Source organism: Grus americana, chromosome 4 (assembly GCF_028858705.1).
Source record: "Grus americana isolate bGruAme1 chromosome 4, bGruAme1.mat, whole genome shotgun sequence".
Lineage (NCBI taxonomy): Eukaryota > Metazoa > Chordata > Aves > Gruiformes > Gruidae > Grus > Grus americana.
In genome coordinates, this window is record NC_072855.1 from 68902523 (window position 1) to 68924349 (window position 21827).

The 21827-nt window shown below is 36.6% G+C and overlaps 1 protein-coding gene across 3 annotated transcripts in view; it reads left to right on the forward strand.

Moving 5' to 3' along the window:
• INPP4B (inositol polyphosphate-4-phosphatase type II B) overlaps positions 1 to 21827 on the forward strand; it is a 346423-nt gene that overhangs the window by 249898 nt on the left and 74698 nt on the right. For all 3 annotated transcript variants that reach the window (XM_054824339.1, XM_054824341.1, XM_054824340.1), the window contains exons 14-16: positions 6403 to 6507; positions 12686 to 12794; positions 21281 to 21458. In XM_054824339.1, coding sequence (XP_054680314.1) covers positions 6403 to 6507; positions 12686 to 12794; positions 21281 to 21458 — 392 coding nt within the window. The remainder of the gene's footprint in view (positions 1 to 6402; positions 6508 to 12685; positions 12795 to 21280; positions 21459 to 21827) is intronic.

Genomic DNA, 21827 nt, shown 5'->3' on the forward strand with positions numbered 1-21827 from the left:
GACTTTTCCTCCTGTAGTGGTTTTTATTCATAAAAAGAGCAAGAAAAGACTGCAGAATGAATTATTTCTTCTTTTGAATTTCTTTTCATTGGGTTGTTAACAAATCATTCAAGGAATTTATGATAATTCTTTTATATTTTGTGAGACTACTGGAATTATTTCCTGTATTCTGAGGAAACAAAGATTTCTGTGTATTTATAGCATGCCTTTCTGCCCCTTCCTGCTGGTGTGGTGTCCCGTCCTGTCCCCCCCCTTCAGTTATTGAGATGTTCTGGAAGGAAATGGGCGCATTTGTTCCGAATTGCTACAAAGGCCTTGTTGTTGTTGCTGCTTTCTTGCTGGTGTCAGATTTGTAACGCCAGACTTCACAATCCCCATCTCAAATACGTATTTTCGATGACAGTGCTGCCATTATTGCTTGCATATGCGTTTTTGCTCTATATTCTCACCATTAAATGTTCCCACTGTGGCCTTACTCCCACAAATGTGTGTATAGGCATAGCAGTGCATGTCAGAGGTAAACACTGTGCATTGTGTTACTTATACATAGGTTTGCAACCTAGAATATTTCTAGGGATACATTATGGTTATGAATATTTGTAAAAATAGAAGTATAAATAATGATAACATCTTTTGAAATATCTGGTGTGTATTTATGGAGAATATGCAGTATTTTCTTATTTGTTTCTAGCTTTCTACGTAGTCCAAACAAACCTCTTTTTTTTTTTTTTTTTTTGTACGGAGAAATGGAGCAATCAGATTTTAGTTCAATATACAACTAAAATGCATAGCAGAATAGTTTCTTCTTGCAGAGAATTGAACACATTTATTACAATGAATCTGCTGCATTTAGTAGGTGAGACACAAATCATTCCCTTCCAAAATAGGCATTAAATCTGTACTTCTATTCTTTAGCCATCATCTTCTAATTCATAGTATTTCTCATTCCAGATTGCTCTGGGATAGCTTTCTTGGTCACAGGTAAAGAGAAATCCTGGTTTAGTGTATGAAACCAGTTTTTAATGGAAACTAAGCATTTTGGGAGCAGTTGATCACCTGCTTAAATGTGTGTGGGGAAAAAAGCTCATCTCTTGCACAAAATGTTGTATAATAATTTGCATTTTGGTTGCAAAAGTGTAAGTTCTTGTATTTATGATTGTTTACCATCATCAGAATATTCCAGTTTTGATTTTGGCAGACTACTGTCTGATCCAGTGTGACACTTCCTATCTTTCTGTGTTTTAACTAATACAGATTTTTTTTTTTTAATGCTTTGCTAATTACATTTTGAAAGCTCTCCATAAAGTATGCAAGGCAATAAATACAGATTATAAAGCAATCAATTTAATAATTATAACTTGCAGGAAAATATTGAAATGACCTTTTGAGATTAAAAAAAATAGACAAGTAATCTATTAAGCATAAATCTTGCAAGGCCTGTATTGTGCCAAGTGACTTTAAAAAGGGTTGGTGATGTTAAATGACCTGTCTTAACTGTGGTTTTGAGAGAACTCTAGTGGACCAGAGAACCTGAGATTATTGAGGAGGACAGAACCAGCATGTATAAAAAAGAGTAGGATCATTTTTCCGAAAACAAAACAAAGCAGAAAACCAAAGCAACCTAATAATTGTAGTGAAGATGAGAAATAATGAGGAGGTTTTAATTTGGAGGCCAACGCTCAGGAACATACCAAAATGTCATTTCTTCAACAACCCTTTTTTGCCCCCTTACCAATACAGTGCTCGTAAAATACTCATTGATACTTGGAAAATGCCTGATTTTTCCATCTTGTGTGAAAAGTTACGTTAAGACTTGAAAACTTATTTTATTGTGATCAGTGAGATATGTGCACTTTCTAAGGCCAAATAATAGCCCAGACCTTTTAATGAAGACAATATTTACTTTTAACACTGCACTATAGTATTTTTATTCTTATTAAATCACAAATTAAATTAGATGATAAATCCTTTGAGTAGCAAGCGTCCCTTTAAAGTTGTTCCATAGAGGTCTAACATTTTTTTAATTATAAATATGAAGTATGTGTGTAGGGGTATGTATTCTGTACGTTAGAACTAGGCTAAAACCTCAAATCTGCATTTTGATCCTGTAGGCAATGTAGGATTTGGCTGCCTAAAGGTAAAACAAAATCTAGAACAGATTCTTACATGTTTCTGCTGTCCGTTACTTGCCTTTAACCAGATTTTTTTTTTCTGCCTAGATCATGTGCAACAAGTAATTTCAATTCTCTGTGAAACAGAGATTAATCTCCCTGCATACAGTTTTCAGAAGTTTGTCCCCACTGCTTTTTTTTTGCAGTGGAATAGGGTGGATGTGGGTAAAATTCATTGCATGTTTTAAGATGTCCCAGTTCCTCTTTCATTCCCATTTGGGATGGTTCTTCTCTGTAAACAGTGTATAAACAGTATACATTATAACTTTAAAAAACAAGATTATGGTGTTTGATAAGAAAAGCAAGACACATGTATATTTGACTTCACACTGTATTTGCACAAAAAATAATTTTGAGAGAACATTGTAGAGGCTGGAAATTTAAGTACAACTTTAATTCAGACTTTTCAGGTCAACATATTTCAACACAATCTTTACTTTCCCATTGTCCGAGATTCATGCCAAAAAAGATTTTGCTTTACAGTTTGGGCTGTGTAGGCTTCTTACTTTATCTTAGTCAGCACATTGCCCGAGCTTGACTTGAAGCAGTTCTCTCCATTCTGAAAGAGCCTGAAAGTTGCAGTGCTCTGGAGTACCTGCACATCTGCACTGGAGATCCAGCTCTCCTCAGAAACAAGCACTCATCCTAGTAGGGGCAGTTTGTGATCAGCAGTATTTCTGCTTAAGAACTCAACAAGGTTGGTTTCCTAAACTAGACCAGGCTTCTGTTGTCTGGCCTCAGATGCAAAATTCCTGAGTTGGGTTGTTATTTTGGGAAGCCTTATTTTAAGACAAGGCCAACTGGCCACATTCCTCTAGGGGAGCTGTGGAGTGCTTTTGCCTCTGCCTTTGCTTCACTACCATGTGTGCAGCCAGAGATGTGTGGAAGCACTAATGCGTGGACACTCTTCTCCCTCCTTGGTACATCAAAAGCAGGGTTAATGTCAACGTGTTTAGCGTTTTTTGAATTGTTATTCACTGAACAATTGCTTTCCCTTAACAAAGGGGCTTTTTACATGTGTCTCGTCACAAACAGTTCTGAAGGACCAACTCCATGTAAGTCATTTAGGTGCACGTATCTCCAGTCTCCTTTTGTAGGTAAGACTCTGTTCGCTCACAAGCAGTGTACAGAAGGGGAGGTAGCATCTGCGAATAATTTGTTTCCAAAATATTCCCACATGCCTCTTATACAATCACATGTCGGGTTTTCTGAGAGATACCTACTTCACACTCAAACTGAGCTATTTGTGGAACTTAATGGAGAAGGCTGTTGTTAGCAGACCACTTACTTTCACTGCAATCTCTCAATTTTAAAAAGAAATTATCAGGAGACTGCATTAGACAGCAATTTTGGTTTACTGGCATATTTACTGAAAACGGAGGTTTAAGGAAGTTAAGACTATTTCAAATTTGAGTTGTTTTGGCAAACTCTTTGATCCTCAAAAATGGGATATTATTTTAGAGAATGCCAAGTATTTTTCTTTCAAGGAAACATAACAACAGGAACCTAAATGGGTTAGGTAACAGCAAAACAAATCATTTCGGGTTAATCTAAAACACAGATTTGGTGATTTTGGGAGGGAGTAGAACTTTGAAACTTTTTTTGGTTTAGTTTGACCTGAAATAATTACCTCCCCCAATTTATTTTTTTCCCCTTTCAGTTATCAAACTGAAAACTCTGTTATTCATCCAGCCCTAGAAGGAGAAGACAAGACAATCAAGGTTAAGGCAATTGAAGGTTGCTCAGGGGAGCTGGACACTATCCCTGCCTCTGTCACAAAGTTTCTATGTGACACGAGGCAAGTCAGACTTCAGAAGTGGTTAGTGTGTGGTGTTCTTTTCTGGAAGCCTGGCAATAGACACAAGCTGTTTTGCAGAAGTACTCAGTACTTATGGATGTAATTCAGCTCAGTGGGAGCTGTGCTTCCAAAATGGAATGTGATGTTGCATTATAATGTGCGCTCTGCAGAATGAGATCCTCCATATCTCATATTGATGTATTGTTTCTTAAATGCTTCGACCTTAAGTTATTCTCTGCCATTAGAATGGATAAAATTATAACGCTTTTACTCAGCCAGTTAAAATTATTCTATACATATTTGTAAAGTTCTTAGAAGCTGTAGTGATGCATGCAGTAGACAGGTTTGAGGAAATTAATAATCCTATCTTTGTGGGAGGCTTGAGCAATATATTTGAATCCAGATACTGAAGTAAAAGTTAGAAACAAAATATTGAATCACTGCTTCTAAACTGAGCAGCAAGGACCCTAAACGTTCAATGAGCTGGAAAAAGCTAGTATGTGATATGTCATCGAAGTCTGTTTCGCAGTTCCTCTTCAGGTGGATGTCAGATGAAGTTTGCATCTATGTTCTGGCATTTCCTAACTTTGAAGAGTTTAATCTTGCAATAATAATAACAACAACTATTTTAATAGAGGGAATGTAGTTTTCTTCCTTAAATACTTAACCAAGTTATTTACAAACAAACAATCTATACTGAAAATTAGTTTTATTATATGGATGATACTGGCAAATGCAGATTGAGATATTAGTTCCACTGCATGGTTCTCATACCTGAGTAAACAGAATAACCGATAGCAGTAGGTGGTTATTACCCCATATGTTTCTGGCACTGGACGGGAAAGGATTTTTGCTTCACAGCTCTTCCCTGAAAAGAGGAGTAACAAGACTTGCCAATGCTGCATGTGTTCTCTTCCAGCTTGGGGTAGAAGTGTACTCCAGGAAATGTATTCTGCTCCTCTTCTCCCTCCTACTCTTCTTTTGCCTGTCCCTTTTAATCTGCTGTCATCTTATTCCCCTCTTAGTCTGCCAGTGTTTCCTCGTCTGAGATCCAGTTATCATTCCTTAAGCTTTGATCTTGGTCTAAGCTGAATTCTTACAAATAACCTGCCTCTTTTCTTTTTTCTTTCCTAATGATTTATAATCTCCTCACCTGCGCTATTCCCATTTCTTTTCTGATACAATTTGAGTTCCCTTCACTGCTCCCATAATTTTGTCTTTCTGCACTTTCCAGATGCAGGTTTCCCATGCTGTTCCTCATTATCAATGACTCCTGATTTCAGCCTGCATCCCCAAGTTTCCTGTCAAATCTGAATCTTTGACTCCTATCAATTGCTTTTCTTGCTACCTTTTATCTTAATCTTTGCTAAATTATTATTTTAAGTTACTAAGTTTAGGTAGCAGCATAAGCAGGCTTGGCTGCTCTGGAGCATCACTGGTGCCCTCTGGCAATGTGATTTGCATTGGGAGGCTCGGTGCTTAGTCGTGCTGGAATCTATTGCAGTTTCAACAGATAACCTCTAGCAAATCTTGATTGAGCAAGTCAAAAATAAGAATTTAAAATACTTATTTAGTTTTTTCCCCGAGAAAAGGTTGAACCTTTCCAAAGCTTATTAAAAAAAAAAATCTTATCTGAATCAGAGGAATTTTAGTCCAAATGATTAATAGTTGGCAAAACAACAGGGTGCTGAAAAACTGGTCTAAGTAAATGTTGGGCTGCCTGAGTGAGAATATAGGACCAACTTTCTTTCCTAACCTACACCCTTTTATTTTTTTTTATATATATATATGCTGTATCAAGTATCTCCAGGTAAATTACATTTTCATACTGTCAGACTTTAATTATATTCCTTTATATCACCATAGAGTTACTCATAATCCCATACTTTTGAAATATGCAACCAGATTTTTTTTTCTTCCCAGAGCATTGTGCTTCTTGTGATTCTGGCTTTTTAGAAAGAAAACTAATTTATAGCTTTTCTTAAGCTAGTTTGTTTCTTTATTTGAACTTTCTGGGAAGAATGCATAGCCTACTCAATGTAATACTTTGAAGAAAAAAATGTTACTTGATGAAAATGCACTACCATCATAGCTCTGTACCCTAGTGTTTTTAGCACAGAGTAAACATAATGCACATTAACTGTGACATTGTTTCCAGCAGACTGCAGACGGATTTCAGACAGCAGGAAAAAATGTCTATCACCTAGAATAAAAAATTAGATTGTTCTGTGAATTAAAAGCTGTTTTGTTGCTTCCAATATGGATACATGCTGAGACTCGGTTAGTGAACCATTCTTCTCCTAATATACAATTACACATTAAAAGTAAATTAAAGACGACTCCTAACATACAAGTATTGTCCTCGCATTAAAAAGAAGACAAAACATCTGCTGGGTGCTTAAGATAATGATTCTTTAAACTTTTGTTTTTCAGGTTCTTCCTTCAAATCAAGCTGTAGCAAAGGAGAAAAAACACTAGAATTCATCCCAATAAATCTTCATCTGCAAAGAATGCACGTGCATAGTCCTCGGTTGAAAGGTAAAGTATATTCTGCAGAGAAATTCCCCCAGTATGACAAAGTATGCTTTGAAATACAATGAAATTTGCAACTGAGAGGCATGATTTCCATTGTGTAGCCGTTGTAAAGATGTAAATATCTTAATTTATATCTGCAGTTTCAAGGATGAACATTAGGTAGACATGCTTTCAGATGGAACCTTAAAACCACAATAAACTGAAAGATATACTCTTTAGAGCATTGAATCTTTGAGTTTGAATCTTTGGTCAATTTTATTTTTTTACTTAATGGTACGATACTGGCAACAGTCTTGTTAAAATTTGTAGGTGGGACATAAAGATGCTACAGATAAAAAGCATGGAAAATAATAGTATTGAATTTATTTATTTATTAGTTAATTTATGTGCAATTTGGGTTTATGTGGATTTGGATGAATGCCGAGGAGAGAAGAATCTCACAAGAAATACTATGTCCTTTAAAGAAAATTCTGAGATTCATTTCATGTTGCATGTGTTTTGCCAGTCTGTGAAGTTCATGCAGTATTAGCTTGTTTGTAAGACTCGTGCATATAGCTTGATACAGAAGGTTTCTTGTATGACTAGATTGTGCTTGGTTTTTTGGTTGGTTTGGTGGTTGTTTTGAGGGGTTTTTTTAATAAAATGAAAATCAAGCTTTCAAATTAATTATTTAAAAATCTATACTGCCATACAGGCCTGCAGTGTTTAATATTTCACTTTGTTTAATGGGCTCTAGAAACTGTGTGGTTATTTCCTGCCTTTTGTTTTGTGTACATATCTGGGACCTGCCTGTCTTCCTGAAGGGTTGGATTTTGTTCTCTCAGGGCTGTGCGTCTGCTTCTAAAACCCAAGCTTTTGGGTTTGGATGTTTGGAATATTTCTAGAGCCACTAAGCAGCATGTACTATCTGTAGAGGGCCACACTTACTTAAAGTCATGAGATCAAACAAGTGACCAGCTTGCCCATTCTCCACATTTCTCTACCTGCACCCAGACATACTGCCTCTGAGATTGATCAAAAGTCCTGAGTCTGTGCTGAAATTTAGAAATCAGGCCCAAAGTTAAAGCTATGCAAGGGATTTCTCTACCTCATCTTCTGAAGCCACAAGTTTTGGATAATGTGGTTAACTACTAAGGAGTGGTTACCTAAATTTCTTTTAAGTTCTTTTTAAAAAATTAATTTCAGGGGTGTTGTGCTCATTTTGTTACTATGACACTTCAAAGAAACAAGTAAACGCAGAATACATGTTAACCGAAATGTATCAGTAACCTATGCATGGTTAAAAATATTCTGTTGTAGCAGTGCGGAACTACAACTGTCATGATTCATAGTGACACACTGCACAATGTTCAGTAAAATTCACATCCTTCTAGGGCGTTGGCTTAATTCTTCATTGTGATCCATGATGTCAGTGTAGTGTAAAAGCCAGTCTTACCTATCTTGTTTCTAAGGTGGGGGATTTTTCCCCGCTGTGCCACCAGAGGTAATGACAGAGCACAATACATTTCCTCCCAGAGATTGCTGGGATGCACTCACCAGCCTAGGTGATGTGAGTTGCACAGTTCCATTAAGGACAGTGTTGCTTCTAAACTTAATAGATCCTATTTCTTAGGAAGCCTTAATGAGCCCAGCTCTGCTTGTGCCTAAATCATCTTATTCAGTGCTACCCTGTGCCGCGTAAGCATTTGCTTAGTGAAAGTGAAAATGTCTCACTGATGATGCTGAAAATACTGCAAATTTCTAATACCTTCTGCAAAGGGTGATAATTTTCTGTAATGGTAATGTCTCTGTGATTCTGTTTAATACAGAATTCTGTTGCTGCTTGCATATAATTTTAGCAGCATCCTTTACAGATAAAAGATTATATTGATACATACATATGAGTAAATCATTGTACAGTGAATAATTTGTTGATAAATTGAGATCTATTAAATTTGCTGTCACTGTAGAAACACGGAAATTATACTCTGTAAGGTTTTTGCCTTATAAATATACTCTGCATCTAAGCAAATTGTAAAACAGTAAGTACAAACAATAATTATAGGAGTGTATTATACTGTGTACTACTGAAGTTGGAACATGGGGACTTCTGATTGTTAGATACTGTATTCGTTCAGTATTTCATTATTTCTTTTATTAAACAATGGTGCCTCCAAACATTTCAATAAGATGGGAATTTATAGTGACAGAATATGACAGCACAAATTTTAATTTAGCTAATGTTTTGAAGTTAATTAACTCAAAAGCATTTTTAGATTTGTAATGACTACAGGTGGCTAGAACCTTAATTTGATGTCTTTTCAAGAAAACTTCTCTGGGAATAGGACCTTGTATGTTTATTTGCTGAATAAAGAAGTGGAATGAAATAGGCCACTTAATCACCCACAACTTCTACACTACTTGAGTTTTCTTTTATTTTTAATGAATTTTCTCCTCCAAAACCGCTTTGCATGTGGCATACGGTTAATCCATAATTGAAAAGGGTACAGAAAGAGATAAACGTTAGAATCCTCTTCTAAACTTACAACTTTGTTTAAATTATAAAACCCTCCCTTTTTTCTTTAGCTAACGCTTACTCCACTGACATGAGAATTAGATAACACTATACTTGTCGCACACAAGTTTAGAGATTGCAAAATGTTAATAAAGAGAACTTGTGTTAGAATCAGGGAACTTCTTACATATTTTTGAAAGACTGACACCTTAGTTATGGGAAGCTCTTTGTATTTCTCTGTATACAAAATGGGTTCCTCAACATGTTTAGGATGTTTTGGTAGCACTATAGTATAAATATAACAAAAAGTAGTTGAAGATTGTTATTATATTCACCTTTGGTTGGATAAATGATCTATTACATCGTCACTGTCCCATCTGTTTAGTTCACTGAAATGTTTCATTTTGTGAGCACTAAAGAGCTGTGTCTTGTATTACATACATACAGTTTGAACAGTTAGTAGCAATTGCTAATCATTCTGGAGTAAGCAGCACTTTGATATCAAGTTGGTCTTTCTCATCTCATGCTTTGCTTGGCACATATCAAAGGGCACCAGGAATAGAACCAGGAGACTGACAGAGGAAAAAAAGAAAAAACATAAAAAGGAAGGATGTAAACATTCACAGAGGTGGTGATTAAACAAGCAGATGAACCATAAAGCTGTCATTAACACTTATACTGTCAGATGTCTTAATTTTGGGAATGCCAGATAGGTTTTAATCCCATCTATCATCCCATGCATCATGGATATGTGCTTTTGTGTTCAACATGTTCAATAACAGATTTACTTTTACTGAGCTTTGATTCGGGTTGATATTGGGTACTGACATGGAATAGAAAATACCTGTGTGTTTAAGCTTCCAGTAGGAACAGCTTTGAGAAAAATACTGTTTAATCGTGGGATAACAGTATCTCTACCCATTTGATAAACACCACATCTGTTCATCATACTACAGGAGTTAAATTTATATATTGCTGTAGCTTTACTTTTGTTCCTGCTTATACATAAAGTCTGCTTGCTTTAAATAAATTTGATGGACTGAAGGGATTTTTATTTTGCTTCTGACTAGTAGGAGACGCTGACTGCCTCCTGTGAAGGCAAGCAGGTTGCTTCAAATTAGAGATTGAGCTGTGCTTGACATAAAAATCCCTCAGCTTTTTAAAGTGGTCTGATAAAGCTTAGGTTTATGGAACTTCTACCGTGTCACTGGTTGTCACCGTGTTGCAAAAGCTCTGTGTTTTATTCAGGAAGGAGTGATGAGCAGGTAGTTTATATTTCTGTATGGTGAAGGAATTGTTTTTTGGTGAGTGTGTAACTGGTGCTAGTGTTTCACTTGTGTAAGTAGGAGGTGAATGTATCTATGAGTCAGAATAATTAGTATGAAATTATGAGTGATTTTTAAAGCTCAGTTGCCTGCACTCTAATCTTTTGCATCTTCTTCCTTCAAATTCTGAAGTTAGTATTTGAGGAAGGATTGCGGGGTTTTTTTAACATCTATTAATTAATAATTCTAGGGGAGCACGCTGACAATATGATACAGCTCCTACGGCACTCTGCTGCATTTTAAGTGTTGTTTCCACTGTAGAGAGGTGTCAGCAGTAGTCTGTTCTTGAAGTGGCTGATGGTTGTGAGTTACTGGAGCATTCCTGTACCAGTGCACTCATGCTGACACTGCATGTCCTTCACAAGGACCTGCATTGATGCGTACGTGGAGCACATCACAAGACGTTCCTCCCGAGTCTTGCAGCACTTTGCGGTGTACTGTGCTCTGGAAGGTGGGAGTGAGACTGCCCCGTGCCCATCACCAGGATTGTAGACATTTTCTTCTTTGCCATCCTCACTCTGCCATGTTCTTTGGCATGGGGTAGGTTCTCGGCTGTTCTGGACTTGTGTCTCAAACAGCTACTCTTTGACCATGCAGAAAGGAGGCCACAGGCTGAATGAAAGCTTCCTTCTGGGTAAATCCACCCCATCAAAGTAGCTATAAGCAGGGTCACTATTTAGTTTTAAAATAGAGGTGGGAAAAGCACCAAGGTTTAGTCTTTTAAATGTTTTTCTGTAGTTTCATGAGTTGTCTGTAAACATATTCAGAAGCCATTATTCAGTTAACCTGATGGGTTCATCTCTTATTTTGGTTTGAAGCCACCATTGTTTTAAGCAATAGAACTACTTATTGTCAAGTACCAGTGGTGTTCCAATAGCCCAAGATTATGTATTATGGATAAATCTCTATGAAGACCTGAAAGAATGGGCTATTTAAGAATCTTGAAGCTCACCTTAGGCTAATGAAATTATGTCACTTCTCCTTTTAAGTGGAAATTGAAGAGTCACCAATTCATTAGAGCTCAAATCAGTTTGAGCGAATATGCTCTGAGATTCAGTTCTGGAAGTAAAACAGTTCATTAACTGTGAATCATTTGTACAGTGTTCTTGCTTCGAGGGGTATTTATCATCAGAATGCAAGAAAAGGTCTATTTTAGGAGAGGATTAGAATTTAATTTACATGGAAAGCTTCCTTGATGAATAAAATAGTTCACAAAAAATCTTCTAATGTTTCCTTTAGAAATATATTTTAAGAATGAGACATTCTGACCTGTATTTTTATACCTCTAGTAAACTGGGGCACAAAACAGGTACTGCTTAGTGCAAACATAAATTCTGCAAATGTAAATTTAAACTTTGAAGGAATAATTATTGTGGTTTGGGATATAATTAAATCTTCATCTCTGCACTGACAGTCAATCACAGGCACAAAATGAGAGGCTGTTTTTAAAGAGATGTTCCATCTCTAGTTCTGTAAGCATACATCCATAGAAAAAGTTCATCCCGTATGTCACAAGAGAATCGGGTACATGCAGAGAGTAACAACAGTTTGTTGTCTCAGCAAGAATTTCAATAGTATAGTTTATTTCCCATTCTGGTAGCTTTTCAGCTGAAAACAACTAACTTGCTCTGTGTTTATAAGCGTATATAAAAAGTAAGTATATGTCATAGAACAGGACTCTTCAATTTAGCATTAAACAGGTAATTATATCTGAAAGCGGAAGTTAAATTCAGACTAGAAAAGAAGTGGAGATTTTTACTAGCCAGATTGATTAATCATTGGAGCAACTTCTCTGGGAATGCAGTGAATTCATTGTCACTTGAAGTCTTTAAATCAAGATTAGAAGTCTTTTTTTATTTTTAAACAACAAAAAAAAAAAGAGATGCCTTCACTCAACCAGAAGTCATAGGCTTGATGCAAGAATCTTTAGCTATAATTCTGTAGCCTGTATTATTCAGGCAGTCAGACTATTCCATCATAATCCTCTCTTGACTCTAAAATGCATGAATACCTGCATCTCAACATGACTACAAGTTAAATAATGGAAGGGGTAATAAAGTGAAATACACAAAGGGCCAATTTACTTGGCAGCTTTGTAAACTGCAGAACTAGAATATTGTTCTACACTGCAGCATATAATTCAGATGTAGCAATAAATCAGATAAACTTTCTAAGGTGTGTAGGTGGCTGTATGGCAAGATTGATTGGCCCTTGGGCCTCCTTGAGACACAGATTCTTGGTTATTCCTTCAGAAATAACATAGACTTCTTGTCTTCACGTCTTGTGGAGTAGATATCATAGTGTTGTCATACCTTGGGCATAGGCGCATGCAAATCTCTGTGCTTGTCTGTTCCCGTTCCAGATGCTCTGTATGATGTCATCACTGTGGGAGCCCCAGCAGCACATTTCCAAGGATTTAAGAATGGTGGTCTCCGAAAACTGCTGAGTAAATTTGAGGCAGAAAGACGGAAGTAAGTATTTTTGTAAGTAGCTAGGAAAATATCGTTAAAGTTGCATTACAGTGTTATGAGCTCATTGAGTAACAAAACAGTTCACCCTGCTGAATGCATGGAAGATTAAAATCTAGTTGGACTGGAGAAAGATACATTCATAAAATATTTTCTTTCTCTTCCCTGCTTTGCTGCACTGCAAGATTGAGGCACAGTTTACTTTTAGTGTCAAGACTTACTTTAAACACAAACTCAAAATTGTGAATTTTTCTTCCCATATTTCAGGAAGCTTGAAGGAATATCAGTGCTTGAAAACATGCTGTTCAGAATGAGTTATCTCTTTGGTAATTCTCGTGCTAAGTGGAAAGTAGCTATAGACAATTTTTCAATAAAGAAAGAGCAGCTTAAGGTAGCATCTTCATTTCTCACAGCCCTGGGCATATGTGGAAAAAAAAAAAAGTATTTCAGCACACCTGGGAAGTAAATAAGAAACTACTCTTTTTCTTATTCTTCAGAAAGCCAAAATGAGACTGAGCAAAGATAAAGGCCTTAACTAGGGTTTCAGTTCATTGCTGTACTCAAATGCTTTGTTAACTACTGAACATGTACAGAAGTGTTAGTTGCATATTTTGCTAGGAATTGGACATGTTTGTGTTTGCTATGGCTGTTATGAAGTTTCAAGCAGCCACAGCTGTCATTGGCAGCACCCATAGCTGTCACTGCTCAACACTTGGACTAACTGTGCTAACGCCATGGCACAGCATTCAACAGAAAATGCAGGAAGTACTTATTTGTGCTAATCTAAATCATCACGACACTCCATAGAAAATGAATTCCATTATATTCAATGCTCAAAAAGGTTTCATAGGGAGAATATCATAAAGAATAAAAGGTGAAATTATAAAAATCTACTATTGACTTCTAGGTTGACTAGAAGTTGGCATCAATCCTAAAACCAAACAAAAACCAGCAGATATATTTGCTTTGAAAACTGTAATATTATTTTTTATGTTTGCACTGTGTGACATAAAACCCCTATTAAATCTTCTAAAATCTTTCATTTCCCTGGTCACCTCTGGTGACAAAACTTGCCAATGAAACACAAATATCATTGGTCACATGAGACCCATGAAGGGACTTTGTGTTAAGTCTGCTGTCAGCAGACTGGTGTAGGCAGCTTATCCCCATGATATGGAGGCCTATGAAGTACACGTTTCCTAATGAAGAAAATGTCTAAAGACATTTCTTAAAGTATCTGCTACTTAACTATCTGATTAATATAATTGCAATAGTATTTAGTGGGGTTTTATTATATTTCATAAGAAGAAATTAAAGTCATAAGTGATATAAAGAACTTTGCAGTTCCAGTCCTCGCAAGTGTTCAGCTTTCAGAAAATGAACCATTTCTCACTTGCACAGTCCTGCAGCATATCCACATTGGCAGAATGTGATTTCCCAAAATGGAGGATAGCTGTGAGGCAAACTCGAATGTATTATCTGTGATTTCTGTTCATTGGGAAAAAAAGGGAAAAAGTCTTGCAGGGAAGAGACCTAATCTTTCTTGAGTTCTTCCTGGGAGAACACACATTGCAGTATCTCATAGGAATGAATAGACAGTGCCCTTGTTTCTTAGTTGTCCATGACAGGGAAGAGGAGAAGGTGATGGGCTAGACTCCTTTATTTAGATCCTGTGCAATATTACACGTCAAAAGGCTAGAATGGCAAAGGATACTCAGTGCAGCACAGCCTCTTCTCATTTTCTTTCACTCCAATTTCACTGACTCAACCATGTAGACCTCTAAGTTGATAGAGGATTGTGCTCAGGAGCACTGGGAGAGCTTTGTGCAGGTTTCATCAAAGCATTTCATACCTATTTCAAAGTGCTTACACATCACCTTATATTTGCCCTGCTTCTTGGACTTTTCTGCATCCCTCAGAAGCACCTGCATTTTGGTGACTTTCAAGGACAGGATACTGGACCTTTACTCTGACAGTGCAGTTTTCTTTGTGTTTCTTCATTCCCCCAGAAAAGCAAAAATCTGTCTTTAGGATGATATAACTAGGGTAACTATGTTACTATCCTGTCAGACTCTTCCTAAAAAAAGAGCCCTGAGTCAGGCTAACAAACAAGTTTGAGCACTGAAAACAGAGGACTGCAATTTTTAGTTAATTCCTTACCAGACCTGAAGAAATGGTCACTTAGGGTATGAATTCCCATGAAGCAGAAAGGAGGAAACCTCCAAAATTCATCTTCCCTTCTATCTCTGAGGGCAGCTGAGAGAAAACGCCACATGTTGGTTTTGTTTGTTTTTTTGGGTTTTTTTCTTCAACTACAAGAACTTGTGTGAGCCAAAAGACAGGAGAAAGCAAGCTCTGAATGTGATCTCACTTAGCTGAATATTCAAGAGTGGGTCTACTTTAAATAGATACATGAAAGGACAATTCTCATTCTTACCACGGAGAAATTTCTTTCACTGTGGCAATGACAACTTTATTTTGTATACACCTGTTTGTTTAACTGCATGAGGATGCTTTGAGGACACACGGAATTTCCAGGGGCAACTTTTACAATTTAAATTTTCTGTTTTACAATGGGAGCAGCTTTTCTGAAGATTTGGTTGAAGGAAGAAGTGACACCTTGAGATATCAATCAGAATATAAAATGAACAGAAAAAAAATGCACATTTAGCAGCTGTTTCCTCTAGGCTAACTGAGCTGAAGACCTAGAGGAAGATGTGGGAAGAAATTATTTCTCAAGCCAGTCCTGGTAGCTTTCAAGACATTGTTAGTGCATGTGACAGAGTGCCTTGCATGCCTTTGACCTTCAGGCTGATGATTGAAACAGTTTATTGAAATATTCAACAGTGTCAGCAAATCACAAAATATTCCTTGCTCAAACCTATACTTGTGGAATTAACAAGCATAAGAGGAACTGTTAACTGGTAACAAGGATATATCCCATTTTGCAAGAGCGTAATTGCATTTGCAATTGCCAAACCAAAACAAGAGTGAAACATATGTTTCATGAAAGTTTGTCAAACCGGAAAATGTGTATCTGAAGATAGGTCTGGCATACTTTCTATTGCACAGAATATACATTTTTGTGTAGACAAGAGGGGAAGCTGTTGTGTAATAATGTTTATAAAAATACAGTATTTTTTCAATTCTCTCGTGTTACCACCAAACAAGTCATATGAAAATAAAAGGTAAATTTCGAAAAAATATGACCTCAGATAAGGGGGGGAAGAGTTTTTCTTTCCGATGAAAAACAAGACTTAGTGGTATGTGATCTGAAGCCAGGTCCATTGCTTTATAACCCATTCACAATCTGTACTGTTCTTTATCTGCACCAGAGACAGGCAAACATCAGGCATGTCTATAAGGCACGACTCTAGTATGTCTGTCCCTTTAGTAGCTAGTAGCGAACTTCACAAGACCAGTAACAACAATAGATGTTTTTTTTAAATCTTGTTTAGGCAAGATAGCATTTAAGTTCAAATAATTGAAGTGTGATGATTGAGGTATGCTAAATTATTGCAGAACTGTGTATGATATACATTAATTTTAGAAATTTTTTTCATGATGCTGTATTGGTTTGTTCTTTCAATTTATTTTTTTTTCCTTTCTTATTTCTAGCTAAAAGAGAAAGTCAGTTTTTCAGTCTTCTGTTGGCCTGCTAGTATAGATTACTTCTCCTTCCAGCAAATGGAAGAGCTTGTGTTCTCATCAGTCTAGATGGCACAGCAAATTGCTATTTTTAGAGCTCAGTTGTGCAAGAACGTTTAAGGCAGACATTCTGTAAGTTATACCCATATAATGTCTCACTGCTTGAAATGTTCATAAATCGCTTTCAAGGTACACCACGAAATTTTACTTCTTTAAAATCTAATTTGATGATCTCTGTTTTAGCCAAAATACATAGATCTATTACTACAAGATTTTTAAAGCCCCAGTACTAACCATCAAGAAAAACAGGTGTCCCACAAGGTAAATTAGATGTTGTGATTCACTATGGTTTTGTAGACCAATTCTAGCAAGTTCTTTAGAAATGATCCAGCTTTAAATTAGCACAAGTTTAAAGCTGGAATAGTACTGAAAAGGATTTTCTGTTGATTTCTTTTTTTAAAAGCTATAATAATTTAATTTGGGTTTGAACTGTCTGAAGGGACCCTTTTTTGTTTGACAAGGCCTACCGTTTTGGTCAATGTGTGAGGAGTGCTCCTTCACTAACATACTTGTTACTAGAGATTTTGTTAACGCTGAGATCTTCAGGGTTCCTATTACCTCAGTTTCATCATAACCTTCAACCTATTTCCATTCTCTGGGAACCTGAAATGGTACTGTTTTACAGAAAATCCCATAGATGTTGAAATAATAATGATTTGTGTTTGATGTAATTGTAACCTTTACTCTCAAAGGGAAACCACGGCCTGTCACGCATAGCACTTTTCACAGAGATGTTATTCTTTGCTCACTTCCCCTTTTTTGAGTGTGCGTGTGTCTATCTGTGTGTGCGTGAGAAAGAGAGATTAGACTTCATGGAGATGAACATTTTTTCACTGACCATAAAATCAATGTATTAAGGTTGTGGTTGGAAGTTTTGCCGAGAAACTGCCAAAGTTTGTGCTATTCATTGAGATGTAAAAATCTCATCACAGTATTTTCCAGTGGCTAGGCTCTCTGGACAGAATTACCTGAAGTATTTCCTTAAGCAGGCATAAAAGAAACGGAGCTGAGGCTAGAAAAAGAAGGGAAGAAGGAGTTGGGGGAACTTTGCATGCGAAGTTTAAAAAGGATCATATGCTTTGGAGAGCAAAAAACTGTTCCATCTACGTGGATCAAGGAGTGACAGGAGGAGAGTGGATCCATGACTTCGCCATCATTTTTTGTAATGTACTCTTCAGCAGGCTGCCAGGAAAAGGCTCCACTGAAAAGGCACCATTTAGCCTCAGGCTTATGGCGAGGCACAATACCTTTTTTTCTTCTGATAAGAACCGTGCTCAGTTACCCTTCATAAGATTCTCTCCTATTTTAAAGGCTACTTGCATCTTAGAATTTCCAAGTTTGCAAGGGAATCTTAAGGAAATAAAAAAAATTAATATGAACTTCTGACCTCTCTCAGACTGGTTATCAAAACCTCAGCACTGATCATATGGTTTAGTTTTATTTCCTGAGACGGTGAATTGTCCTGGGTTTTTTACGTAGCAGTTTGGTTTTGATCATAACTTCCCACTTTAGAGAGAATACATGCGATGCATAAATAAGCCACTGAATTGGTATCTTCAGTCATGTACATAAGCTTGAGGTTATCTGGGGTTAGATGTTCTTGCTGTGTATGCTTTAAGTGTATTCATGATGTTAATGTCTGTGGTTTTGACCGTGAAAAATGCAAGGTCAAATGTTCATTGTTGAAAGATTTTAAGCCAGTCCCAGATGGTGACAATTTAACTCAGTCACACAAATTACTCAGTTAACAGCAGGAGTGGAGTTACTCAGAGTGTCATTAAAAATTAGACATTTAGCATATTGCAGTATTTATTCTCAGGCAAAAACTTTGTTAATTTGAGTTAAAATTGCAGATGTAGTCAATGTAATCTTTATTCAAATTACATGACAATGTCATTAAAGCAATTTTAAAACTGAAATGACCACTGACAGTAATGTGTACATAGTTAATGATGGTGCCAATATATGGAAATGATTAAGTGTGATTTTATATGCTTAGAGAAAGCTTTGAAACTTAACCCAGAAGACATTATTATAGAGTTTTTCAAAAGGTACATGACTAATAATATATTTTACATATCAAAGGTAGGTTTTCATAGTGCTGCTGATTTCCCACAATGGACCTACCCAAGTGGGCTTTGCCCTAATGCAAAAGTTTCTTCTTACTTGTAATTCCTTTTGTCTAGTTTCTGCATTAGGGCACCTGTGAAAAGTTTCTCTATATGTTCTATTGGTAGCTGCTTCTTTTAAGTAATACTACTTATATACCATAGCTATATGTGGCAGCAAGTTCTAAAAATAGTTATTTGTATGGAAACTAATTTCAGTGAATTGGAAGTAGTTATGTCTTTTCATGAATGGTAAGGCCACCGAAAATCTCAGGCTAATCTTAGATGCAACAGTGTTGAGACACAACAATTAGAAACTTCAGATATTCCCAAACATGTTGTTTCTGAAAAATAATTATGCAAATTCTGGGGGAAAAAAAAGAATATTTGGAGCTATCTCATGCTTTCTGGGGTTCAGGAAATGTTAAAATTAGCCAAATAATGAGGTCTGATAGAACACTTCATTCTGAAGAGAGTGTCATTCTCTCTTTGCTATTTCCTCTATTTAAAAGCTATGATTGACTTTATTAGAATGAGAACTGCCCATAGGTTTAGTATCTCTCTCCCATCTTTTTCTTCTTATGGCATTGTAGCTTTTCTGCCGCAATATTCAGTGACGCTTAGAGCTGTGGGAGATCAGTGAGAATGATCTGGGAGTTAAAGGCTGAGGGGAATCCCAGAAAGGACTGTGTGCATGGTGAGCTTGATAACAGTGTTAGCCAGATTCAGCCTGCAAAAAGGCTGTTTGATAAAGGGAGGGAGAAGCCTGAAGGGGAGTTAGAGAAGATTATTCAGCACTGTGAAGTATCAAGACTTTTAAGACTATGTCTTCACTACAATTAACATAGACTATTACTCTTTGTCTCTGCCCTGTCTACTGACAGCTTGAGAGTTGCAGTGAATGTAGAGGTAGATGTGACTTTGGAAGTTCATTTCACTAACAGTGTTGCCACCTTGAAGGCAGAGCTATGGCTGTTTCCTCATTTCTCAGAGGAACAGGGATTTTTTTGCCCAATGCATTAGGACAGACAGTTTATACAACTCATTTTGTTGAAATATTCAGAATTCTGACCTCTGCCCTCAGCAGTCTAGCAACTCATGTAGTGGACCATGAACTGGAGACACAGTAATTTTGATGTGTCTGGTAGCATGACTGATCATGGCTAGCTTCACTGACAGATGCCGTTCATCCTGACTGCTTCTACAAAGTATTGTATCTAAAAATGGAGACATTGGTGAAAGATGGAAAAATAGGATGGGGTATTGTGGAATTTGAGACTGTAACTCCGCAAAATATCTAAGGAAGAGGCTTAATTTTAAGGCTGCTTGAATCTGTCCTTATTTGCCAAAAGACTTAAGCCTTTTAAGTTTTATGGAAGTGACTTCATATGGACTTCTGAACGTGTGTTGCGTATGTCCTTTATTGAATTAAATTTAATTTCTAATTAGTAGAAAACTAATGAAGAGGAACTGGAAGGGACACTAGAAGACACAAAGGGGAAGTGGGGGAGTGATCTGAAAAAAGACTGAAATGAAAAGCAATGCGTGAAGTTCAAAGGATTGTACAAGTGTCAAAATTCAGGTCTTGATATGTGAAGTTAAGAAAGAAATTAAATCAGTGGGGAAAGGCTGGAAGAGACTGAAGGATGTGTAATGAGAAGACACAAGAGGAAAGAAGGGAGATGCATACAGAACCAACTGGGGAGTAGTATGTACATTGCTCTGGCAATGGTGATGTTGCAGGAGTTGCTTGGTTACATGTTTTCCTGTGTTAACATTATAGGTTAATCTGAAACTGCAAAAGATTTTGGTTAGTTTCTCTGAAAGACTGAAGCAGGACTTTGTAAAGGGAAGGATTCTGGACAAGAGGTTTAGGTGGGGAGATGCATACTGCAGCAAAGAACCAGTAGGTGTGTGCGTGCTGTCTAAAATGGTAATTTGGAATAATGGTTTAAAAGGATCTTGCATCATTAGTAAGTATTAGGGGGGAAAAACAAGGGATAGGAAAAGAAGTCATGCAAAAGAATTGCAGTAGTTTGTGAACAGTTAAAAGGGATGTAGGAAGTTTGCAGTATGTATTTGTGTGGGTTTTGTAGTAATTAACTCCCACACCCCATTTCTGTGTCCTTTCTTGCAAATTAAACACATGGGTTGTATTGGAGATAACTCTGGTTATCACCACTTCCTGGACATCGCTGATGCTAATCATAACATAATGTAGGCCACTGATCAGTTAAATGTTAATGGCTCATTTAGAAAGAATTAGTGAGGTAGTTAATAATGTGATGGGGAGTTCAGCTGGAAAAATAAGGAGCCTTATGCTCTTTGTGATTATTACCTCACTTGGTCAAACCTTTTGTTTCTCCAGAATTAAATTTTTTAAATAAATAAATTATAATCTCATTTTCTTATGTTAAGATCGATCACTCAAAGGGATGGTTAGGTTGAACAGTAGTACTTGGGGCCTTTTGTGGTGGGTGGTCTATTGTCCTGTATGGTTCAAGCAAGAATTTGGTTTTACCCTTAAAGGAAGGAGCATTTCAATGATATCAGTGAAGTTCAGGTATCTGTCATTTTTTACAGAACTAGTGGTAAGATTTTTAGCACATTAAGCATTGTTATTAATAGTAGAAATTATTTTGACATTATGTGACTCTTCCTCTGTTATTACAGTACTGGATACCAGTGTATTTACTATTCACCTGAAAACACAGCCAAGGCAAAAGAAGTTCTCAGCAACATCAATCATCTACAACCTCTCATATCAAGCCATGCAGACCTGCTGCTTAATTCTGCAAGCCAGCACTCTCCAGACAGCTTGAAGAATTCTTTAAAGATGCTTTCAGAAAAAGTAAGATTCAAATCTTCACTGCAATGGAAAATGGAATAACCAAGTCTCTGCTGGGGTTTTTTCTGCATAAATTGACTTTCATAGCATCAGGAAATGTTAAATAAGCTCTGCTAAAATAAGCTTCAAAATATTGCTCTTAGAAAAAGAATATTATTTAGCATTTCTGTAGGCTTTCCATGTGGAAAATTAATGAAATCTATAAAGGTTGTCTTTATTTGAAAGTATAATTAATTTAATTTCATGTGTCTTTGTTATCCTCTAGTGGCCACATACTGGGGTTTATTAAAAATAGATTATTGAAAATAATTTTGTGGTATGATAAACAGTTATTTTATTTCTCTTTCTGTGATACTTCGAACTGCTGCTTGT